The sequence below is a fragment of the Hypanus sabinus genome, chromosome 4 (assembly GCF_030144855.1).
Source record: "Hypanus sabinus isolate sHypSab1 chromosome 4, sHypSab1.hap1, whole genome shotgun sequence".
Lineage (NCBI taxonomy): Eukaryota > Metazoa > Chordata > Chondrichthyes > Myliobatiformes > Dasyatidae > Hypanus > Hypanus sabinus.
This window is the reverse complement of record NC_082709.1, coordinates 160,891,388-160,911,672: the sequence shown is the minus strand read 5'-3', so window position 1 is coordinate 160,911,672 and position 20,285 is coordinate 160,891,388. Positions and strand designations below refer to the sequence as shown.

General features: G+C 36.9%; 2 protein-coding genes across 8 annotated transcripts in view; one reads left to right on the top strand and one right to left on the bottom strand.

Moving 5' to 3' along the window:
* filip1l (filamin A interacting protein 1-like) overlaps nucleotides 1–5,129 on the bottom strand; it is a 134,522-nt gene extending 129,393 nt beyond the window's left edge. The window contains exons 1-2 of the mRNA XM_059968620.1: nucleotides 4,866–5,129; nucleotides 664–837 (exon numbers count right to left, since the gene is read on the bottom strand). Coding sequence (XP_059824603.1) covers nucleotides 664–837; nucleotides 4,866–5,129 — 438 coding nt within the window. The remainder of the gene's footprint in view (nucleotides 1–663; nucleotides 838–4,865) is intronic.
* Nucleotides 1–20,285, top strand: part of cmss1 (cms1 ribosomal small subunit homolog) — a 277,146-nt gene that overhangs the window by 141,044 nt on the left and 115,817 nt on the right. For 5 of the 7 annotated variants that reach the window (XM_059968625.1, XM_059968621.1, XM_059968622.1 and 2 more), the window contains one exon: nucleotides 4,260–4,321. The exons of the other annotated variants lie outside the window; for them this stretch is intronic. The gene's annotated coding sequence lies outside the window, so the exon portion shown is untranslated. The remainder of the gene's footprint in view (nucleotides 1–4,259; nucleotides 4,322–20,285) is intronic. 7 annotated transcript variants of the gene reach the window in all.

Below are 20,285 nucleotides of genomic sequence, written 5' to 3'. Positions count from 1 at the left end.
GTTTTTCATCCATAATGATGTAATTCCTGTCATACAGAGTCATTATTAAAGCTGGCTGTAGTATTCCCCTTTGGTCAAATAGCCAACAGAATTTACTCAGCTCATACATGATGAATAACTGTTAAGGAGAGGTACAGAAGGGCTGCCAGCATTCACAGATGTTATTCCCCTCAAGGAAAGAGAGGAGATTATAACCAAGTACATGGTAATATGCACCAAGACTAACCTTGTAAAAATAATCTGTAGCTAGTCATTGTACTGAAGTATTTAGGGTGGTCTAGCTTTGGAATTCTGTTTGAGGCTAGATTGATTGTGATTGACTGACAGACAATACCATTTGATGGAATAGTATTTACTTTTATTTGTGTCCCTGTAGATGGAGTACTAGACTTCCATTTTCTACTACATGCAGTTCTTAGGTCAAAGGTTCATGGGATTTGCCAAGGTAAACAATAATCTTAAAGGCATGAAACCCATGGTGCCTTGTTGGGTTTCAAGTGCTTTCCTTTTTTTGATTGCAGGAGAGGGACGGAGAAGAGAGAAGGATAACAAAGTTTCACTTTAAATTTTATAATAGTGGAAGTTCTTGCCATTCATTTATAATTTGCCGATTCTTTTGAGTTCTCCAGGAAAAAGTACAGTTTGCATGCATAAACCACATACCTCAACCATTGGTTTCTCATAGATATCCTCCTGAAGTGAATTGGTTTTTGCTTGGATGGAATCTCTTTGGAGAGCTTGTAGTACCTTTGTTGGCATAACAAACCCATACTGTGCTTCTAGAAGTGCTAAGTCAATTTTTTCTGCTTTTAGTACAGTTATGACTTCATCTCGAGCCTAAAAAATAAATCCACCAGAAATATACAGGGTTAGCTGCTAATTTATGGTGAATACTGTCAATTGAAGGTTATTTTAACTGAGCACATACTGACTGGGACTTCAACACTGTAAAAGAACCAGATGCGATAGAGTCTGTCAAATGTGTTCAGGAAAGTTTCCTTAATCAGTACATAGAAGTCACAATGAGCCAGGGCAGGTGACAGAAATTTGTGTAGGGGAACATTTTGCTTCCAGTGATCACAATGCCATTGTTTCAAAGTAAATATGTGAAACAATAGGCCTGGTCCATAGGCTAAGATTCTAAATTGGAGAAAGGTCAATTTTGATGGTATGAGATGGGATCTGACAAGGGTGGATTGGGACAGGCTGTTTTCTGGTAAAAGTGTGCCTGGTAAGTGGGAGACCTTCAAAAGGAAATTTTGAGAGTACAGAGCTTGTATGTGGCTATCAGAATAAAATGTAACAATAACAGGTATAGGGAGGCCTGGTCTTCAAGCCCTGGTTAAGAAAAATAAAGAGGTACATAGCGGTAGGAACAAATTGAGCATTTATGCAAGAGAACACTTAAGAAAGAAATCAGGATGGTTAAAAGAAAGCATGAGGTTGCCCTAGCAGAGAAGGTGAAGGAAAATGCAAAGAAATTCTACAGAAATGTTAAGAGCAAAAGGATTGCAAGGAGCAAAATTGGTTGTCTGGAAGATTGGTAATCTGTGTGTGGAGTCAAAAGAAATGATGGAGATCTTAAATTAAGTTTTCACAGCTGTATTTACTCAGGAGATGGGCACAGAGTCTATAGAAGTGAGACAAAGTAGTATCAACTTCATGGACCCTAGACTGATTACAGAGGAGGAGGTTTTTGCTGTCATGAGGCATATTTGGGTGGGTAAATCCCCAGGGCTTGACATGGTGTTTCATCAGACCTTGTGGGAGACTTGTGCAGAAATTACCAGGGTCCTAGCAGAGACATTTAAATCATCCTTAGCAACAGGTGAGGTATCAAAGGATTGGAAGATAACTAATGTTTTTCCGCTGTTCAAAAAATAAACCAGGAAACTATTGGCTGGTGAGCCTGACATCAGTAGTGGGAAAGTTAATGCAAGGTATTCTGAGAGATCGGATATATAAGTACAAGTACTTGGTTAGACATGGACAGATTAAGCATAGACATCGTGGCTTTGTGCATTGGTCACGTCTAACCAATCTTACAGAGTTTTTCGAGTAAGTTACCAGGAAAGTTGATGAAGACAAAGCAGTGGATGTTGTCTTCGTGGACTTTAGTGAGGCATTTGACAAGGTCCTGCATAGGGAGTTGGTTAAGACAATTCAGTTGCTTGGCATTCAAGATGAAGTAGTAAATGAGATTACACATTGGCTTTGTGGGAGAAGCCAGAGAATGGTTGTCTCTCTGACTGGAGGCCTGTGGCTAGTGGAGAACTGCATGGATGGGTGCTGGGTATGTTGTTGTTTGTCACCTATATCAGCAGTCTGGAGGATAATGTGGTTAACTGGATCAGCAAGGTTGCAGACAACACCAAGCTTGGGGTGTAGTTGATAGCGAAGAAGGCTATCATGGCCTGCAGTTGGAAAAATAGGCTGAAAATTGGCAGATAGATTTTAATGCAGACGAGTGTGTGGTGTTGCACTTCGGTAGGATCAAATCAAGGTAAGTTTTACGCAGCGAACAATAACAGGCACTGAGGAGTGTAGTAAAGAAAAGGGATCTGGGAATACAGTTCCTTAACTGGTTATAAATGGCATCACAGGTAGATAAAGTCGTTAAGAAAGCTTTTGGCTTATTGGTCTTCATAAATAAAATTATTGAGTACAGGAGATGGGATGCTACGCAGAAGTTGTATTAAACATTGATGAGGCCTAATTTGGAGAATTATGTGCAGTTTTGGTCACCTACCTACAGGAAAGGTGTAAATAAGGTTGAAAAAGTTCAGAGAAAATATACAAGGATGTTGCCAGTTCTAGAGGACCTGAGTTATAAGGAAAAATTGAATAAGTTAGGAGTTAATTCCTTAGAACATAGAAGATTGAAAAGAGATTTGATCGAGGTATACAAAATGATGAGGGGTATAATTAGAGAAAATGTAAGCAGGATTTTCCAGCTGAGGTTGGGTGGGATTACAACCAGAGGTCATGGGTTATGGGTGAAACGTGAAAAACTTAAAGGGTTGTGAGAGTTTGGAATGAACTGCCAGGACAAGTGATGCATACAAGCTTGGTTTCAATGTTTAAAAGAATGTTTAAATGTTTAAAAGTATAAAAGTATAGCGGGCTATGGTCCCAGTGCAGGTAGATTGGAGTAGGCAGTTTAAATGGTTTGGCATGAACTACATGAACCAAAAGGCTTCTTTCTGTGCTATATTTTTTTATGGCTATGGCTCTGTGAAGATATTCTTAGGTTTCTTATGATTTGGGATTGAGCTTGCTCGTAGAAAAATAAATTCTCTCCCATTGTAATACAAAGAAGCAGTGATCATATTTAATGATATTAATATGAGTTTTATCATTTTAAATGTGTACAGAAGCTATGTTTTTTTTCTTATTTTATGTAACTTTATCCAATTTTGAGTTTAATGTTATCCTGTAGTTACAAAATAAAATTGATTAGTCTGTAACAAAGGTGATGTTACATTGTGGTGTAAGTAATAAATTGAAGCCATCATTTTTCAGTGTTAGCTTTTTAAAAATGTCTTTATTCCCCACACTATGCCACCACACTCTTCTCTTGGGATGAGGAATTTGATTCTGTCACCTGAAAACAATATTTCTGTAAGAGAGGGTTTTTTGTGTAAATTGTAGCTTTAATTCATAGACACAAATTGACTGCAATTGATCAGAAAAGAATATGCAAAATAAAATCTTACTGAAATCAGTAACTGGCAAATTCAGACCCCGGCAAAATAACTCATGACTGTGCTCTTAGATGAGAATTGCTTGAGAAATGAGACATAGCTACATAGAGATTAATAAATCTGTTGAATTCACATGAAAAAGGATGAAAAATAGAGATTTAGAATGGTAAGAGATTGAAATGGGGTTTATGTACAATAGTTATTGGTGGGAAGAACCATTTAGTTAATTCACATTAAAGTATTTTTTAATGTTTGAATTGCATAGCATTGTTCCAAATTATTTTGTCCTATTGAAATATGCCTTTTGAAACTACATAAATGCTTTTCCATCAAAACTATGTGGTTTTAATGTGTTTAAATTAATGATAATTAATAACCTCTGTCAAAAAGATAGTTATAATATTCTTAAGTTGCTATATGCAATCTTGTTGATTTTTATTTTCTATTGCCCTTTTAAGGTGTTAATTCTTTTGTCTGTCAATGCACCATTGTCGCAATAATGAATTACTGTGAACATTATCATCCAGTGAGTAAAGTACATGTTCTTCTGTGCAGGATTGACCATCACAATTAGTCTTGTGAAGGGAAGTTTTCTACTGAATTTTGGACAGTATCAGGTGAGATTTAATTTCCAAAATTCCAGCTGATATGTGTGCTTAGATGTATGAATATGTAGACTGATTTGGAAACATATAAATGTGAGTATTCAGATTAAAAATAATATTCTTTTAGATGTTAAGGTAAGCTGCTTGAGCTTTGCTCTTTTGACTTAAACATTTTGAGAAATTACTGTAAAAACCACTGGTAAAATTAATAATCTGGTGCTCTCAGAATTTTGATGGTGCCTGACTGGAAGACTTTCTGGCCAATTGATTCAATTTCCATTAATACCTCAAGCTGGAGTTTTTGATGCTACACTTTCCAGTGCTGTAGATAAGCTGAGAGGAAGGGTGGGAATCAGGGCCTTTGTGAATGGAAAGGGAGGACACCGATCAGAAATCAGACTATCTTGATTTCCCCATCATGAATGGATTATTCAAGTTTTTTCTGTACCAAGTGCAGCATTTATTTTAAAAATAATTTATTCAGATCTGTGACAAGTAAAACATGTATTCTTGGCTTAAACCCTTTAAAACATTATAGGTAATGGAGATTACTGACCTCCAATTCACCTTCAAGCACACTGAGCAGAAACAACAGGTCATCTCGAGAAAGATCTTCATGCTTCTTGGATGAAGCCCTTGTTTTGTGGTTTCTCAAAACAGTTCCTGTCTCTTCCATGTAGTCCCTTTCCCTTCGATTGTTTATCTTACTATCTCTTGAGTACAGTTCGTCCTTCTCAGAATTTTGATGACGTGACCTCACTCTTTGATGCAATCTTTTAATCTTGGGTGAGCTTTCCAGGCTGTTGCTTCTTGAACGCATTTCCAACTACAATAGTTTAAAAGACAGCTATATTTTTGGATGAAGCAGGATCTGAACTCTCACTAAAAATAGCAGAGTAAGTGTAAGCTCATTAAATATTTTAGTATTTTAAAAGCATTAATTTGAAAAGAAAAAAAAAAGGATGTTTGTGACCACTACAAATCATCTGAAAGCTTTGAGATCTATTTTCATTACATTTCATCAAAAATATTGATGAGAAATTAATAGGATGTCTTCAAGAACATAAAGATTGGATGGCAAGTTTTATGACATCGTAATCACTAAATGGTATTCACAAGTTATTAAATTCTTTGAGCTTTCACAACATAAAGTCTTCACACGTTTGAGTTGAGAGTTAAGGGGCAAAGGTTTAGGGGTAACATGAGGGGGAACTTCTTTACTCAGAGAGTGGTTGCTGTGTGGAACGAGCTTCCAGTAGAAGTGGTGGAGGCAGGTTCGATTTTGTCATTTAAAAAAAAAGATTGGATAGGTATATGGACAGGAAAGGAATGGAGGGTTATGGGCTGAGTGCAGTTAGGTGAGACTAGGTGAGAGTAAGTGTTTGGCACGGACTAGAAAGGCCAAGATGGCCTGTTTCCGTGCTGAAATTGTTATATGGTTATACAAGGATCAATTTGAAGTTTTTATTTTGCTTTCAGCTGGTCCTTCCAAAATAAAGTCTTTGTTTCTTCAAAAAAGATTTACCAGTTATTTCACATATTATTGCAGGAGAGTTATAATCATTTCTAGAGAAACTTTTTTTATTAAATATAATGTTAGGATAAAAATACATTGTTCTGATTTTTGCTGATTTTAATCTATATTCCGTCCATTTTAGGTGCCAATTTTAAGAGTATTGTTGTAATCAGAATTGTCGGAAGGCAAAAAGACAAAGAATGGGAATGAACCTTGGCAAGTGGATAGATGAAATAGGGAAAGGCAGTGGCATTTAGCATTGTTATAAAAGAGAATAAAAATATTTTGCAGACATTAGAAATGTTAAGTGTTCAAAGTATTTAAAGATGGAGAGAGAAAACATAGTAATGCATCCAGTGTCTTTAAAGTCACAAGACCAAGGATAAAATCAGTTCTAGACTGCTGAACAGTCCATGCAATGAAGGGAACAGCACAGGGTTTGACTATAATATTCTAGCACTGTTGGCTCCAGCATGATGCCAAGGGATGTCACATGCTGCCAAACATTAAATTTGATATCACTTTAAAAGAGAGTAAGACAGACACAGCGTAAGCCTAACAATAAAAGTGGAGAAATTATCTGAAGAAAATTCTGAGATGAAGTGCAAATCATTTCGAGAGAAGCAGGTTAATTGATGTAAATTTGTGAATGGAAACTCTGTCAAACTAACTGAATTGAATTTTATGACGCAGATTGATGAATATACTGTAATGAGCATGCACTTGCACAAGGCATTTAACTAAATGTCAGGTTGATTGGGAATATGACAGCCCAAGGTTTGACTAAAACATAGCAAGTGGATTAAGGAGAGACTGGATAGACTGGAATTCTTTGCCCTGGAGTGTAGAAGACTGAAGGATGTTGTTATAGAGATATATAAAATTACAAGGCACAGTTAAGGTGAATGGTTGTAGCCTTTGTCCCAGGGTAGAGGAGTACATAGATTTAAAATGAGAGAGGAAAAACTTTAGGGGATCTGAAGGGCAACTTCTTCCACACAGAGAGTAGCAGCTGTGTGATGGGGAGAAAAAATATTGTGTAGATAAATGATTTTTATTTCATTTTTGACTTTGCTCAATACTTTTAACCTATATAATATTAAAAATTAAGTGGTCTTAGTAACTTTTTTAATAAACCCATATTTTAAATTGCTTTTGAAGTACCTGAGGTCTAGTCACTGTTAGCCCACATACCCTTCTAGGGTCTTGATCTCATAATTACAAATAAAATCAATTTCTTTTTTGAAATTTTACTGCATTTGTCTATAAACCACAACATATGAAATTTGTTTAATTTATCTATGGGTGTTGTGAATTCATGTACAATAGAACCAGCAGGAATTTGAGTAAATCTGCGTGTGTACAAGGGGCAACTTTGCTGTGTTTTCACTTACCTTAGATTTCAGCAGTTTTAAAGTTTATTGAACAGAAAGATATAGTCAAAGTAAATTTATTATCGAGGTATGTACATATACTTTGTAAAGTACACCATATACTGCCTTGAAATTCACTTTCTTGCATTTACAAGAAAATAAATACAGTAAGATTTATGAAAAAACTCTACATAACCAATAACTGACAAACAGCCGATGTGCGAATGAGAACAAATTGTACAATTAAAAAACGTAAGTAAATAAATAATACTGTGAGTATGAATTGTAGAGTCTTTGAAAGTGAATCGATACGTTGTGGAATCAGTTTAGCGTTTTGGTGAGTAAAAGCTACCCACACTGACTCAGGAGCATTATGGTTGTAGGATTAAAACTCTTCCGGAACCTGGTGGTGTGGGGCCTGAGGCTTCTGTACTTCCTGCCTGATGCTAATCGAGAAAGGAGAGCATGGCCTGGATAGTGAAGGTCCTTGATGATGGATGCTGCTTTCTTGCGACAATACTCGCAGTAAATGTGCTCATTGGTGGGGAGAGTTTTCCTGTGATGGAAAGGGCTGTATTCACCACTTTCTATAGACTTTTCCATTCCTGGACGTTGCTGTTTCCATACCAGACTACGATGCAACCAGTCAGGATGCTCCCCACTATGCATCTATAGAAATTAGTCAAAGTTTTAGATGACATGCTGTATCTACACAAATTTCTGTTTGCATAGATTTGCATTAACATATTTAAAATAGCTTATAGTATTGCATCTTGTCATTTGATGTTTGAGGTCTAATAAGCCTAGCACTTAAGGTGCTCTTCTTCTAAACCTTTTGCTCAGACTTCCACAAAGGAACTAAATGTAAACGTGCATCAAAATTTCCCTAGTTTTATACTACCTGCTTCTTGCAATGAAGCATGGACTCTAACTGGTCCACATCCCATTAGCCTACCTGTAGAGTCTGCATACTGACCCTGTGTCACATGGGCTCAGATTTATGGATCGTTGGCCTCTATTCTAGAGCAGGTGCATCTTATAGAAACAAGAAAGTTTGCATCTGAACTGGAAGGGAACCAATAAGCGAAGAGATTTGCAAGTGCTACACAGGAGGTTTAAACCAGAGTGGTGGAGGATGGGAATGAAGAGGTGAGAACAAGAAGGATGCCATAACAAATTAAGATTGAAAGTAAAGACAGCAAGGGATAGGCTCTAAACATGATGGGACTGATGGGCTGAAATGAGTTTAGTTCAACACTAGGAGCATTGTGGATAAAGAGGATGAACTTAGTTAACATATGGTTGTGTGATGAGCAGATTTCACGGTTCTACATCCCTGACTATTATTGTTTTAGATGTGATAGGGAGGTAACAGAGAAAAAAGTGTGCACTAATGATAAGGGAGAATGTCACAGCAGTACTCAGAGATAACCTAATGGAGGACCCATCAATAGAGTCAGTTTAGGTAGAGCTCAGAAATAAGAAAGGTGCAATCATGTTGATGAGATTACACTAGAGGCCCCCAATTGCCACCAACTTATGGAGGAACAGATGTGCAGTCAGACTATGGGAAGTTTCAGGAACAGCAAACTTATCACTGTTATCATAAAAGCTTAGATGGAGCAGGATATTTTTCAGTACATCCAAGAGATGTTCTTGAAACAGTACATGGCGAGTCCAACTAAAGGACTTAGTTTTGGGAAATGAGTCAACTCAGTGGATAGACCATATATTGTGGACCTAGCATTGATGTTTACAGACTGCCACTGATTCTAATCTTTAGTTAACCTTTTGATTTCTGTTTCTTGTATTAGGTAGCCACTGCACAATGCACACCAATAAACCCCTAACCCTATGTATTGTAATCCTGTGCATTTACTTTTATGTGCACCTTATTGAATGTCTTTTGGAAATTCAAAAACATCTGCTGTTTTGCTTTTATCCATGCTGATTGTTATATTTTATAGTGCCTATAATTATGGCCCAAGAAATTTCAACTAGCAATGTAAGGCAATAAATATTGAATACTCCCACATGAAATTCCATGGTTTGCTGTTAATAGAGACATTTACTGATTTGAAATTGGAAATTGGAGCTGCAGGATACCATACTGCTCCTTGAACCTGTTCTACCATTCATTAAGATTGAGGCTGATTTGAAACATTGTCCTTAACTTTCTTTCCCAATCCCATAACCCATTATTCCACTGTAAATCAAAAATCTAACAAACCCAGTCATAACTAAACTAGGCAATAAAATTCTCAGGGACTGAAAATTCAACAAATTCACAACTTCAGAGAAAAAATTCCTCCTTTTCTCAACCTAAAAGTGACAAATTAAATGTTTTGCTGTTTTCTATCAGTTATAGACCATGCTAATTTATTATATTTGACATTATGTGTCCTTGTGGTAGCATCTTGTTGAAGTTATTTTGTAAATTCAAATGCATAGCATCCTCTGGCTGTCTCTTATCTATAGTTGTATATTCCAAGAACTCCAATAGAGTATTTGAGCACGATTTCCCTTTTGTAAAATGATATTTGCTCTAGCTATTAATTTTACACTTTTCTAAGTGTTTTGTGACCAGTAATGGTTCCATCTTTTCTTGACAACTGATTGTCTAATTGGCTGGCTTTACATTCTCATTTTATTCTTAAACTTTTATATTGAAGTATCTGTTTTCTTTTCCCTTAGTGCTTTAGCTCTTAGAATCTTGGCACTTATTTTTAGATGACAGCCAAAGCATTCTCTATCTTTGTAGCATCACTAAGAATCCTAGATACAGGGCATTACATCCAGTAAGTTTGTCAGCATGTTGTCTCATTAGTTCATTCTCTACTTCTTCTCTGATAACTTTGTTTTCAGTTCCTCACTTTATTTAGGGCCTGGCTTACATAGGATTTTTAAAAAAAGTTTTTCATGTCTTTTTCTGTGAAGACAGGTCAAAATATTTGCTTAATACCCCTGCCCTTTAGTTGTTCCTCATAATTGAATTCCCTTTTTCTGATTCAATGGGACTCGTTCACTTTTGTTACATTAGGCTTTAAACATTCATGACTCCTGTTGCCAACACTAAGTCAAGGGTTGTTATTACTGCAATTTTACAGCAGTAATGCTGCTGAAACTATTGGTGTTGTTTGTCATTTTTCAGCAAAACTACAGCATCTTTAGGATTTCCGCACAGATGTCTTTGAATGTGGAAATCTGGAAGCTGCTGTAATGATTAGCCACATCCTTGCAAGCTGCATTCCAGTGCTGGATTCTGCACAGAATTTAATGAGGAAGCAAGAACTTGGGATAACTGCCCACTGCTTATAAAGGGAACTTACCCAAAGGTCTTGTACCAGGTTCGAGGAGGTACAGACACATTTTCCTTCAACTTTAATAGAAGGGAATAGCTAAGATGAGCTTAGTTAATTGAAGCATTTGTCACAGTTTAAAGGAATGGTAAAATTCTTTCCAAGACTATTTGGACTATTTCTTTCATGCATTTTATATTAATTTAGTTTTTTTTAAAATTTCTTAATAGTGATATCCCTAACATGTTTGATTTGCACAATAATATTCATAGCCTTGCCATGGAAAACTTCCCAGCATTTTGTCAGAATTCATATCAGAGGATAGTTGAAAGCAACTCATTTTGTTAGTGCAGTCAGCAGTGAGCACTGTCAGCTTACTTCTGACAGAAATCTGGGCTCATGTTTTATTTGAAAGATTTGATTGTAAAATTGAGCAGCAGCTTGTATTTTGGAATTTACGGTAGCTGTAGGCCTTGGTCTGTGGTTATTCACATGTGCAATTGCTTTTCAGTTCAGGGTATTTAAAAGTGACATCATTTTTAAGCGTATAGATTTTCTGAAAGGAAGTTTTGTTCATGGCATGCAATCCATTAACGAGAAAAACAGTTTTATAAGGCAGCCATTAAATATATAGGAATGAAGAGAGAATTAAGCATTTTCAGTTTCTTTAGATTTATTGCTTTTGTGCTTGCTTATCCATTTCCTTTTTTAAGAAAATCTAAATCCTTGGCACATATATATATATATTATGCGTTTGATTTAAATGCTCCAGAACAACATGCCTTAGTTTGTGCTGGTTTGCATCATAACTTGCATGGTGGCATCTGTGCTGTATTCTGTTTGTGCAGGGTTAATAAAATTTTCAGATTACTGTTTCCATTCTAGGTTCAGCATCTTTGTTTTGAGAGCTTTCTTACTTCACCAGGAGCAATTGTCTAAAGAACTTAAGGTGGTAAACCAATTTGAGGGATGTCTGTGACTTTACAGATCTGCAGCTTCTGGAGTGAAATGTCACTGCAGATTATTTTAGATTTTAATGTTTTAAATCTTTACCCTATTCTGGATGGAGCATCTGAAGTCATTCATAGTTGAGCTATTATTTTCTCTGAACTGGACTGTACTTTTACCTGGCCAGCATATGGTTAATTTATACTAAGTTTATGAGATGAACAAACATTTCTTGTACTGTATTTTGGTTTTGAGGTTTTATCATGTGGCTACACATGATCTTCCTTGACTTCAACACTAATAGTTTGTTGTTCATACTGCAAATTGCCATTTAAGTATTTTAAATAGTTCAGAATAATTCACTGGCATTGCTGATTTTACTTTAGCCATGGATTTACTTAGCTATCTTCAGAAATGAGATGTTTTCAGTAGTGTGAGGCAAATTGTCCTGAAATCTGAAACGAAAATGTTGTTAGTCATTGATCATCAGCTTTTTGATGTTGCATATTTTGACCCTCTCTCAGGTCTGATGAAGAAACTATTCCTAAAATGAGAACTTGCATGACCTCTACATGAATGCAGAGTTCTCTTCTGAGTACTGGAAGCATTTATAATTTCTGTTTCCTAGCAGTAATCTTGGTGTCCTTCCTGACTGTCCATGAAATAATTCTCTGATGGTTTCAGACAGGCCACAAATTTGTGGCTGAGATTTACTTCCAAAATATAAACTTAATAAGGAAAATTTAAACATCAATGTCTCAGCCTTAAAAATGGCTGACAATTAATACATACCTTCAAATAAAGCTCACAGGATCAAGTTTATTTGACTTTGAATAGCTTGGTTCCAACTTATACTATCTCCTTAACTTAGGTAGCCTATTCATAGACTATCAAAGTAAACCGAGGCCTTTTCTGAGAGTGAACCTAAAATACCATAACAGGTTTAATTTCTGAGCCACTAACCATGAAAGGCTTGAGGTTTAATCTCCTGATATGTGGTGTTACTACATTTCAGCGAACATCAGTTGTGAGCTGCAATTGGTTTTAGTCTTGTGTTCCAGAATGGAAAAACATGGACCTGTTTCCCATTATTGAATGCTGTTTACATTGCTCTGCTCCAAGTATGTATGATGGATGAAGCTAGATTAAGCAAAGCTATCTAACGATCAAAATTAAATAATCTGTCAAAGACACTGTCACTGAGTAAGAATAAGAGACTGCCATTGCTTGAGGAAACTGAGCCAGATAAATGATCATGACCTCTTATACATGGCTGCTTTCATTTATTTTAGATTTGTAAAATAGAGAAATTGACTTCATTCTTCTTACATAATGCTGTTTCAATTTCTAAACATCTTCACACTGACCCATTGATGTAGTCTCTTCGCTAACTTTCAGAACACTTTTGTGATGTCCGATGGTAGGAAAATAGGAGGGGTAATTGAAAGAATGTTTTGATGGTAATAACCAGCTGAAACAATTTTTTTTAACTTAATGGATTGGAGCTGTCTTTTTTCCAAAGGTAATTTAACAGGATAATAATATTGGAGCTGTTTTTCCAAAGAATGAATAAAAGATCAGAAATTGGCAGAAACGTGCGGCAGGTCAGACAGCATCGGTGAAAGATGCAACATAGTTAAAGTTTCATATCAAAGACCCTTTGTAATAATGATATTCTTTCATCTGAAATGTTGAGCTTCTCTTTCCATAGATGCTTCATGACCTGCTCAGCCTTACTGGCATCTTCTGTTTTGTTTCACATTTCTAACTTATGCGATTTTTATAATATTGAATATAAGGTGTTTGTAGAACCAAGTTGTTTCTTCTGTGCCTGTAATTATTTTGATAATTCTTGAGAGTACTGAATTTTACAGTTTTTCCTTCCGAAACCACCCCCCCCGCCCTGATTGTAAATCACCTGACATCAAAAACCACACCGTACATTTTCAGACATAAACTTCTATTCCTTTCACGACATACCAGCATTTCCCATTTATAAAACGAGAGGCACCAGTTAGTCTGTGTGGCTTGTACGCTTTGGATAACATTTCTATGAACTCAGAAACTTGTAAAATTTTACCATGACATGTAGACTTCTCACCACATTATTAACATAAAGAATTGGCTACTTCTTTTTCCAATGACAGGATGCTGTAAGTTCTCTCCAGCTTTTTAATAATCTGTGCATATAACTTCATGCACAGCTGACATTAATTTCCCTCACCTTGTTTAGTTGTCTTTATTGAACTTGATAACAATAAACAAAATATGGATGGTGAAAGTTAGACTCTAGTTATTTTTACCACAGGAAATGCATGTATTTTAAATCGTAAAGTTCCTGTTCAGGCTGTACTAGGCGACTTGCACTTTCTCAGATCACCGTGAATGTTTTCGTGGCAAAGCTCTACGAAAGCAACCCTCATTATGTAACAAAACACATGTTGTTTTCTATTTATTTAGGGGATATGGCATCATATAAAAGCACAGCATATATTGTGCATCCCTAATCAGCCTTAACAAGGTCATGGTGATTTGCTGCCCTGAACTGTTGCAGATTTTATTGAGGTAACTCAACAGAGTTACTGAATAGAGAATTCTGGAATTTCGACTCGGTGATGATTAAGAAGTAATGGTGGTGTATTTCCATGTCAGATTGCTGTGTGATTTTCTGGGGAACCTGTGGCTGTTACTGGTCATATTTATCTGCTACCCTAGTTGTGCATTTGTAGGTGCTGGTGAAGAACCTTGGAAAAATTGTTGCAATCTATATTGTAGTTCCAAATTTTGAACAAAGTGCTCAGATAGATACCATAGAACATCACAGCACAGTACAGGCCCTTCAGCCCTCCATGTTGTGCCAACCAATGTAATCCTTTAAAAAAAGTACTAAACTCCCACTACCCCATAACCCTTTATTTTTCTTTCATCCATGTGCCTGTCCAAGAAGCTCTTAAATGCCCCTAATGTTATTAGTCAATTGCTTGGTGGCTTTCTATACATCATTGCAGCAGAAAGTTGAGGAATATTTTACTTTTTGTAATACTAGGCTTCAATACAAACAGTGTAAGATACGAAGGCATACATTTTGTGTTTTAAACTGGTGGGCTAGGTCATATAACCTTTTATAGTGTTTTTCATTTCATCATCTCAATGAAGTAAAAATTTGGCAAGTTCTTTAAAACTGATTACTGCCCAATGAAATATAATGTGTTGTACTTCTGGACTTACACAACTATTTATCCTCATGGTTATTTATTGTGAAAGTTGTGAACACAAAAATGAGTAAGTTACAGCAAAGAAGAGATTACAATTGTAATAAATATTCCCTTTTTGAACAAAATTTGTAAACTACTGGTCAAAAAAGATGAGTGAGAATATAGGGGTGATTGCTGTGGACAGGTTCAGGTGTTTCAAATAATAAGCTAATTGAATAAGGCAGAAAACGTTGGTAGCATTGTCCTTAATCACAATTTGGCAAAAAATGAATTGTTGATGTATTGTAGATTCCATAATTTTTGTTCAGGTCAGCAATTTTTAATGTTCTGAAAAGCTAAGATTAAGAAAGCATGTAATGGCAGACATGTGAGCAGTTTCAAGTTCCTGGGTGTCAAGATCTCTGAGGATCTAACCTGGTCCCAACGTATCAATGTAGTTATAAAGCGGCAAGATAGCGGTTATACTTCATTCAGAGTTTGAAGAGATTTGGTATGTCAACAAATACACTCAAAAACTTCTATAGTTGTACGGTGGAGAGCATTCTGACAGGCTGCATCACTGTCTGGTATGGAGCGGCTACTGCACAGGACCAAAAGAAGCTGTAGAAGGTTGTAAATCTAGTCAGCTCCATCTTGGGTACTAGCCTACAAAGTACCCAGGACATCTTCAGGGAGCGGTGCATTAGAAAGACAGCGTCCATTATTAAGGATCTCCAGCACCCAGGGCATGCCCTTTTCTCACTGTTACCATCAGGCAGAAGGTACAGAAGCCTGAAGGGACACACTCAGCTATTCAGGGACAGCTTCTTTCCCTCTGCCATCCGATTCCTAAATGGACACTACCTCACTTTTTTTTAATATACAGTATTACTGGTTTTTTTTGCACATTTTAAAATCTATTCAATATACATATACTGTAATTGATTTGTTTATTATTATTATTTTTATTTTTTTTTTCTGTTGTTGATTATGTATTGCATTGAACTGCTGCTGCTAAGTTAACAAATTTCATGTCACAGGCCGGTGATAGTAAACCTGAGTCTGATTCTGATATACTTATTCAGAAAATGCTTAATTGTAAAGTATACAGTTTTAACATGTGTATTAACCTCCAACATTGTTTGCAAAAGAAAATATCTACTGCAACTGATTTTATTTTACTAGGCAACTTTTTTTAGAACCTGAAATGCAGAATATATCAAATTATTACATGATTTTTTTGATTATTTGAAAAAGTTAAGCAGAATAATAATTGAAAGCATCAATTTCTCTTGAAGTTATTGCTACTAGTTACTTTCACTTCCTTGTCTAAACCTTATCCTTCATTCCAAAAGAATATAGAAAATAGGATTGGAAATAGGCCACCACCTCTTCGGCTGATCCTCCATAGCTGAACATCCTCTTTGGTAGCTGGCCCTTCAATCAATATCCTTCTTGAATATATTTAATTACTTGGACTGAATTACTTTTGAACCATAGAATTCCACAAATTCACCACCCTTTGGGTGAACAAATTTCTTCTGATCTCAGGAACCTGAAGGCACACACTCAACATTTCAGGAACAGCTTCTTCCCCTTCACAATCAGATTTCTGGATGGACAATGAACCCATGAACACTACCTTATTGTTTTATCTTCCTCTCTTTTTGCACTACTTATTTAATTTAATTTTCCTGTACACATATATATTTACTGTAACTTAGTTTTTATTATTTATTGCAATGTACTCCTGCAAAACAACAAATTACACCACATACAGTGGTGCTAGAAAGTTTGTGAACTCTGTAGAATTTTCTCTATTTCTACATAAATGACTTAAAATATGATCAAATCTTCACATAAGTCCTAAAATGAGATAAAGAGAGCCCAATTAAATAAACAACACAAAAAATTTTACTTGTTCACTTATTTATTGAGAAAAATGATCCAATATCACATGTATTTTTTGGAAAAAGTATGTGAATCTTTGCTTCCAGCAACTGGTGTGATTCCCTTGCACAGCAATAACTTCATCCAAACATTTCCAGTCCTGCGTATTGGCTTGGAGGAATCTTAGGCCATTCCTCCTTACAAAACTGCTTCAACTCTGGGATGATGGTGGGCTCCCTTAAATGAACTGCTTGCTTCATGTCCTTTCACAACATTTCTATAGGATTAATGTTAGGATTTTGACTCAGCTATTCCAAAACACAAATTTTCTTCTTTTTTCACCATTCTATTGTTGATTTACTCTTGTCTTCAGATCATTGTCTTGTTGTTCACAAACTTTCTAGTACCGCTGTATGTAGGTGCTATTAAACTTGAGTCTGATTCTGAGGTTCTGGCTCTCCACCCATAAGGAATATTCTCCCAGTTTCTAGTATTTCAATCACTGATAGAATTTTATAGTTTTCTTTAGGCCCTTTCATTTATCAATACTCCAGTGAATTTAGGCCTAACTAACTCGATCTCTGCTCATATGGTGATCTTGCCATTCTGGGAATCACACCTGTAAACTATTGTAAATGTTTTTCATGGCAGGAACAACTTTCCTCAGATAAGGAGAATAATATTGCACACCAAACTCCAGATATAGTCATACCAAGGCCTCATACAATTATAGAGCAACATCCTTGCTCTTTTGCTCAAATTGTCTGCAGTGAAGACAAACACACAGTACTGAAGAGATGAGGAGGACTATGCACTTAGTGGCCACTTTATTACGTGCCTTCTATACCTAATAAAGTGGCCACTGAGTCTTCTGCTGCTGTAGCCCATCCACTTCAAGATTCAACAAGTGTGTTCAGAAATGATCTTCTGCATGCTGCTATTCTAATGTGTGGTTATTTGAGTTACTGTCAGCTTGAACCAGTTTGGCAATTCTCATTCAGCTGATTTAGAAGTACATTGCATTAAGGGAAATTACATACTGTAGATAGCAGTGAGAGTAATTCAAAAGAGGTATATTTAGAAGTATTGTACATAGCCCGCGGTACATCGCCGTGGTTCACTGGTGCTAACTTGCAAACTATGCTTTGAGTTGACACCACATAATTTGTTGATAAGATAATTGCATTAATGGGCATGTATGTACCTAATAGAAGTAGCAAGGAATTCAGAAGAATGAGTGGGGATCTTCTAGAAGCGTATTAGGGAGAGAGAGAGCCTGTGATATGTTGAATTATTGGGTAAACGACTAGTCTTTGGAGTACTGCAAGTCTGTGTCTTTATTGAAGTTTTGCTGTATGCTTGAGTGCTCGGTGGAGGGTGTCGGTACCTCTTTTGCTGGTGGGGGGGATCATTGTTTTGCTGCTGCTTACATGTGAGGGAAACTTTGGGGTTCTAACATTTAACCTTCATACATTCTTTGGGGCACTCCTGTTTTCGTGAATGGTTGCAAAGAAAAAGAATTTCAGGATGTATATTGTATACGTTTCTCTGACATTAAATGTACCTTTTAAAAATTTGAATTATGAAAAAGATATTATTCAAGATAGAGGCATGAAATTTTTTCCACTGGTAACAGCCTAGCTTGTGTTAATATTACTTTGTGACTATATGTGCTGTGTGTGATTATATATACTATGTTTTACACCTTGGCTCCAGAGGAGCAAGGTTTTGTTTAGGTGTATAAGTATAGATGGTTGAATGACAATAACCTTAAACAAAACTGAGACCAGAACTAGGGGATATAGCTCATACTACACTACAAACCGCACCATGGTAGTGTAGTAATTAGCACCACCCTATTACAGCTCGGAGTATCAGAGTTCAGAGTTCAAACCTGGCTTCGTTTGTACGAACTCCCCGGCACGGACTAGGAGGGCCGAGGTGGCCTGTTTCCATGCTGTGATTGTTATATGGTTATATGGAATGTGTGTGTTTTCCCCGGGTGCTCCAGTTTCCTCCCACAGTCCAAACACGTAGCGGTGGGTTCGTTGGTCATTAGAAATTCTCCCATGATTAGGTTAGGGTTCAGTTAGGGTGCTGAGGTGACTCTGTGAACCCATCACCTAGGACATGCTCCCTTTTTATTACTATCATCAGAGAGAAGGTTCAGGAGCCTGAAGATGTTTTAGAAACAGATTCTTTCCCTCTGCCATCAGATTTCTGAATGGTCAATGAACACGACCTGACTATTTTTGCTCTCATTTTGCACTACTTATTTAATTAATTTTTTACATTTATTCCTTGGTGTAATTTATGGTCACGTTTTATGTATTGGAATGTATTGCTGTCATAAAACCAAATATTTTATGGTTTATGTCAGAAATATTAAGCTTGATTGTAATTCAAATTCTGACTTTTATATAAGTGTTCCTGGAATCAAATAACAAAGCTTATGAAGATATTTGACTTGGAGGCCTATTTCAAATACTGCAGAGTTACTGAAAAAATTATTAGGGTTAAATAGGCTTTTCCTTTCTGCATTCTATTTTGACCTGACATTTTTCACTTGGATATGCAGTCTAGTATGGGCTCCATGGTAGCATAGTAGTGTTACGTATCCCGTAACTGGATCACTTACCAGCAAAGATAGAGAGGTCCGTTGAAGTCTGATGGCACTATTTTCAAACGTTTTTATTTATAAAGGGGCACAAAAGTAAGGTTAATACAAACATTCAGATAATATACGTCATCAATACTCAATCTAAAGTGCGGGTATAGTAATAATCATCATTAAGAAATAAGCTCTGCTGTTGTCTAGGGGATAATATATTGTCAGTTGGAAATATAAAAGTCACTCAGAAGTCTGCAGGCTTCAGCCTTTTGGGAATCGCTGGGTGTCACGTGTTGGAGAGAGAGAGAGATTGGTGAGAAAAGAAAAACTTGCCCGGGTCTTTATGAAGCAAATCCATTGAATCAAGGGAGCAGGCTCCCCCCCCCCCCCACCCCCCGATGTTAGTTAAAAGCGGTTTTCCGTGATTCCAGCCACAGACTCCAGGCCCGGAATCTAACGCACATGGCTTCCTTCAAAATGGCTTCCCGCTATGACGGGATCGCTATTGTGTCTTCTTGGTGCATCTGAAGGGGTTGTCCCCCCCCCAGACCCTCCTTTATACTTTCTCACGGGGTCGCCGATGTCAATCAGGTTCGGATGATGCAATCTCTCTCAACCAACCCACTTTGCCCGAGGGCTTTACACGTGGTCTCCATGAGACAATAGTCAATGTCACCTTGTTTTGCATCCCGGTGGAACGTGGTATTCAGCACGTCTCTCTCTCTCCCACTTCCTGGGTCTACTGAACCCCCCCCCCCCCCTCAACTAGTGCTCTTGCGATTCTCACAAAGGAGGGGGCTGCAGACATAACAGTAGTTAGTGTGACACTATCACTGCTTAAGCTCTCACAGTTCAGAGTTCAATTCCGACATCATCTTTAAGAAGTCTATGCGCTCCCCCTGTGGAATTTATGGGTTTTCTCTGGGTCCTCTGGTCCAAAGACATCCCAGTTAATGGGTTAATTGGTTATTGTAAATTACCCCATGATTATGGCGGTGCTTTGGAAGGATAGATTAGAGAGCTTCTCTAGGGAGGCCATTTGGGTGGAATTGAAGAATGGGAAAGGTGCAGTAACACTGATAGGAGTGTATTATAGGCCACCTAATGGGGCGCGTGAGTTGGAAGATCAAATGTGTAAGGAGATA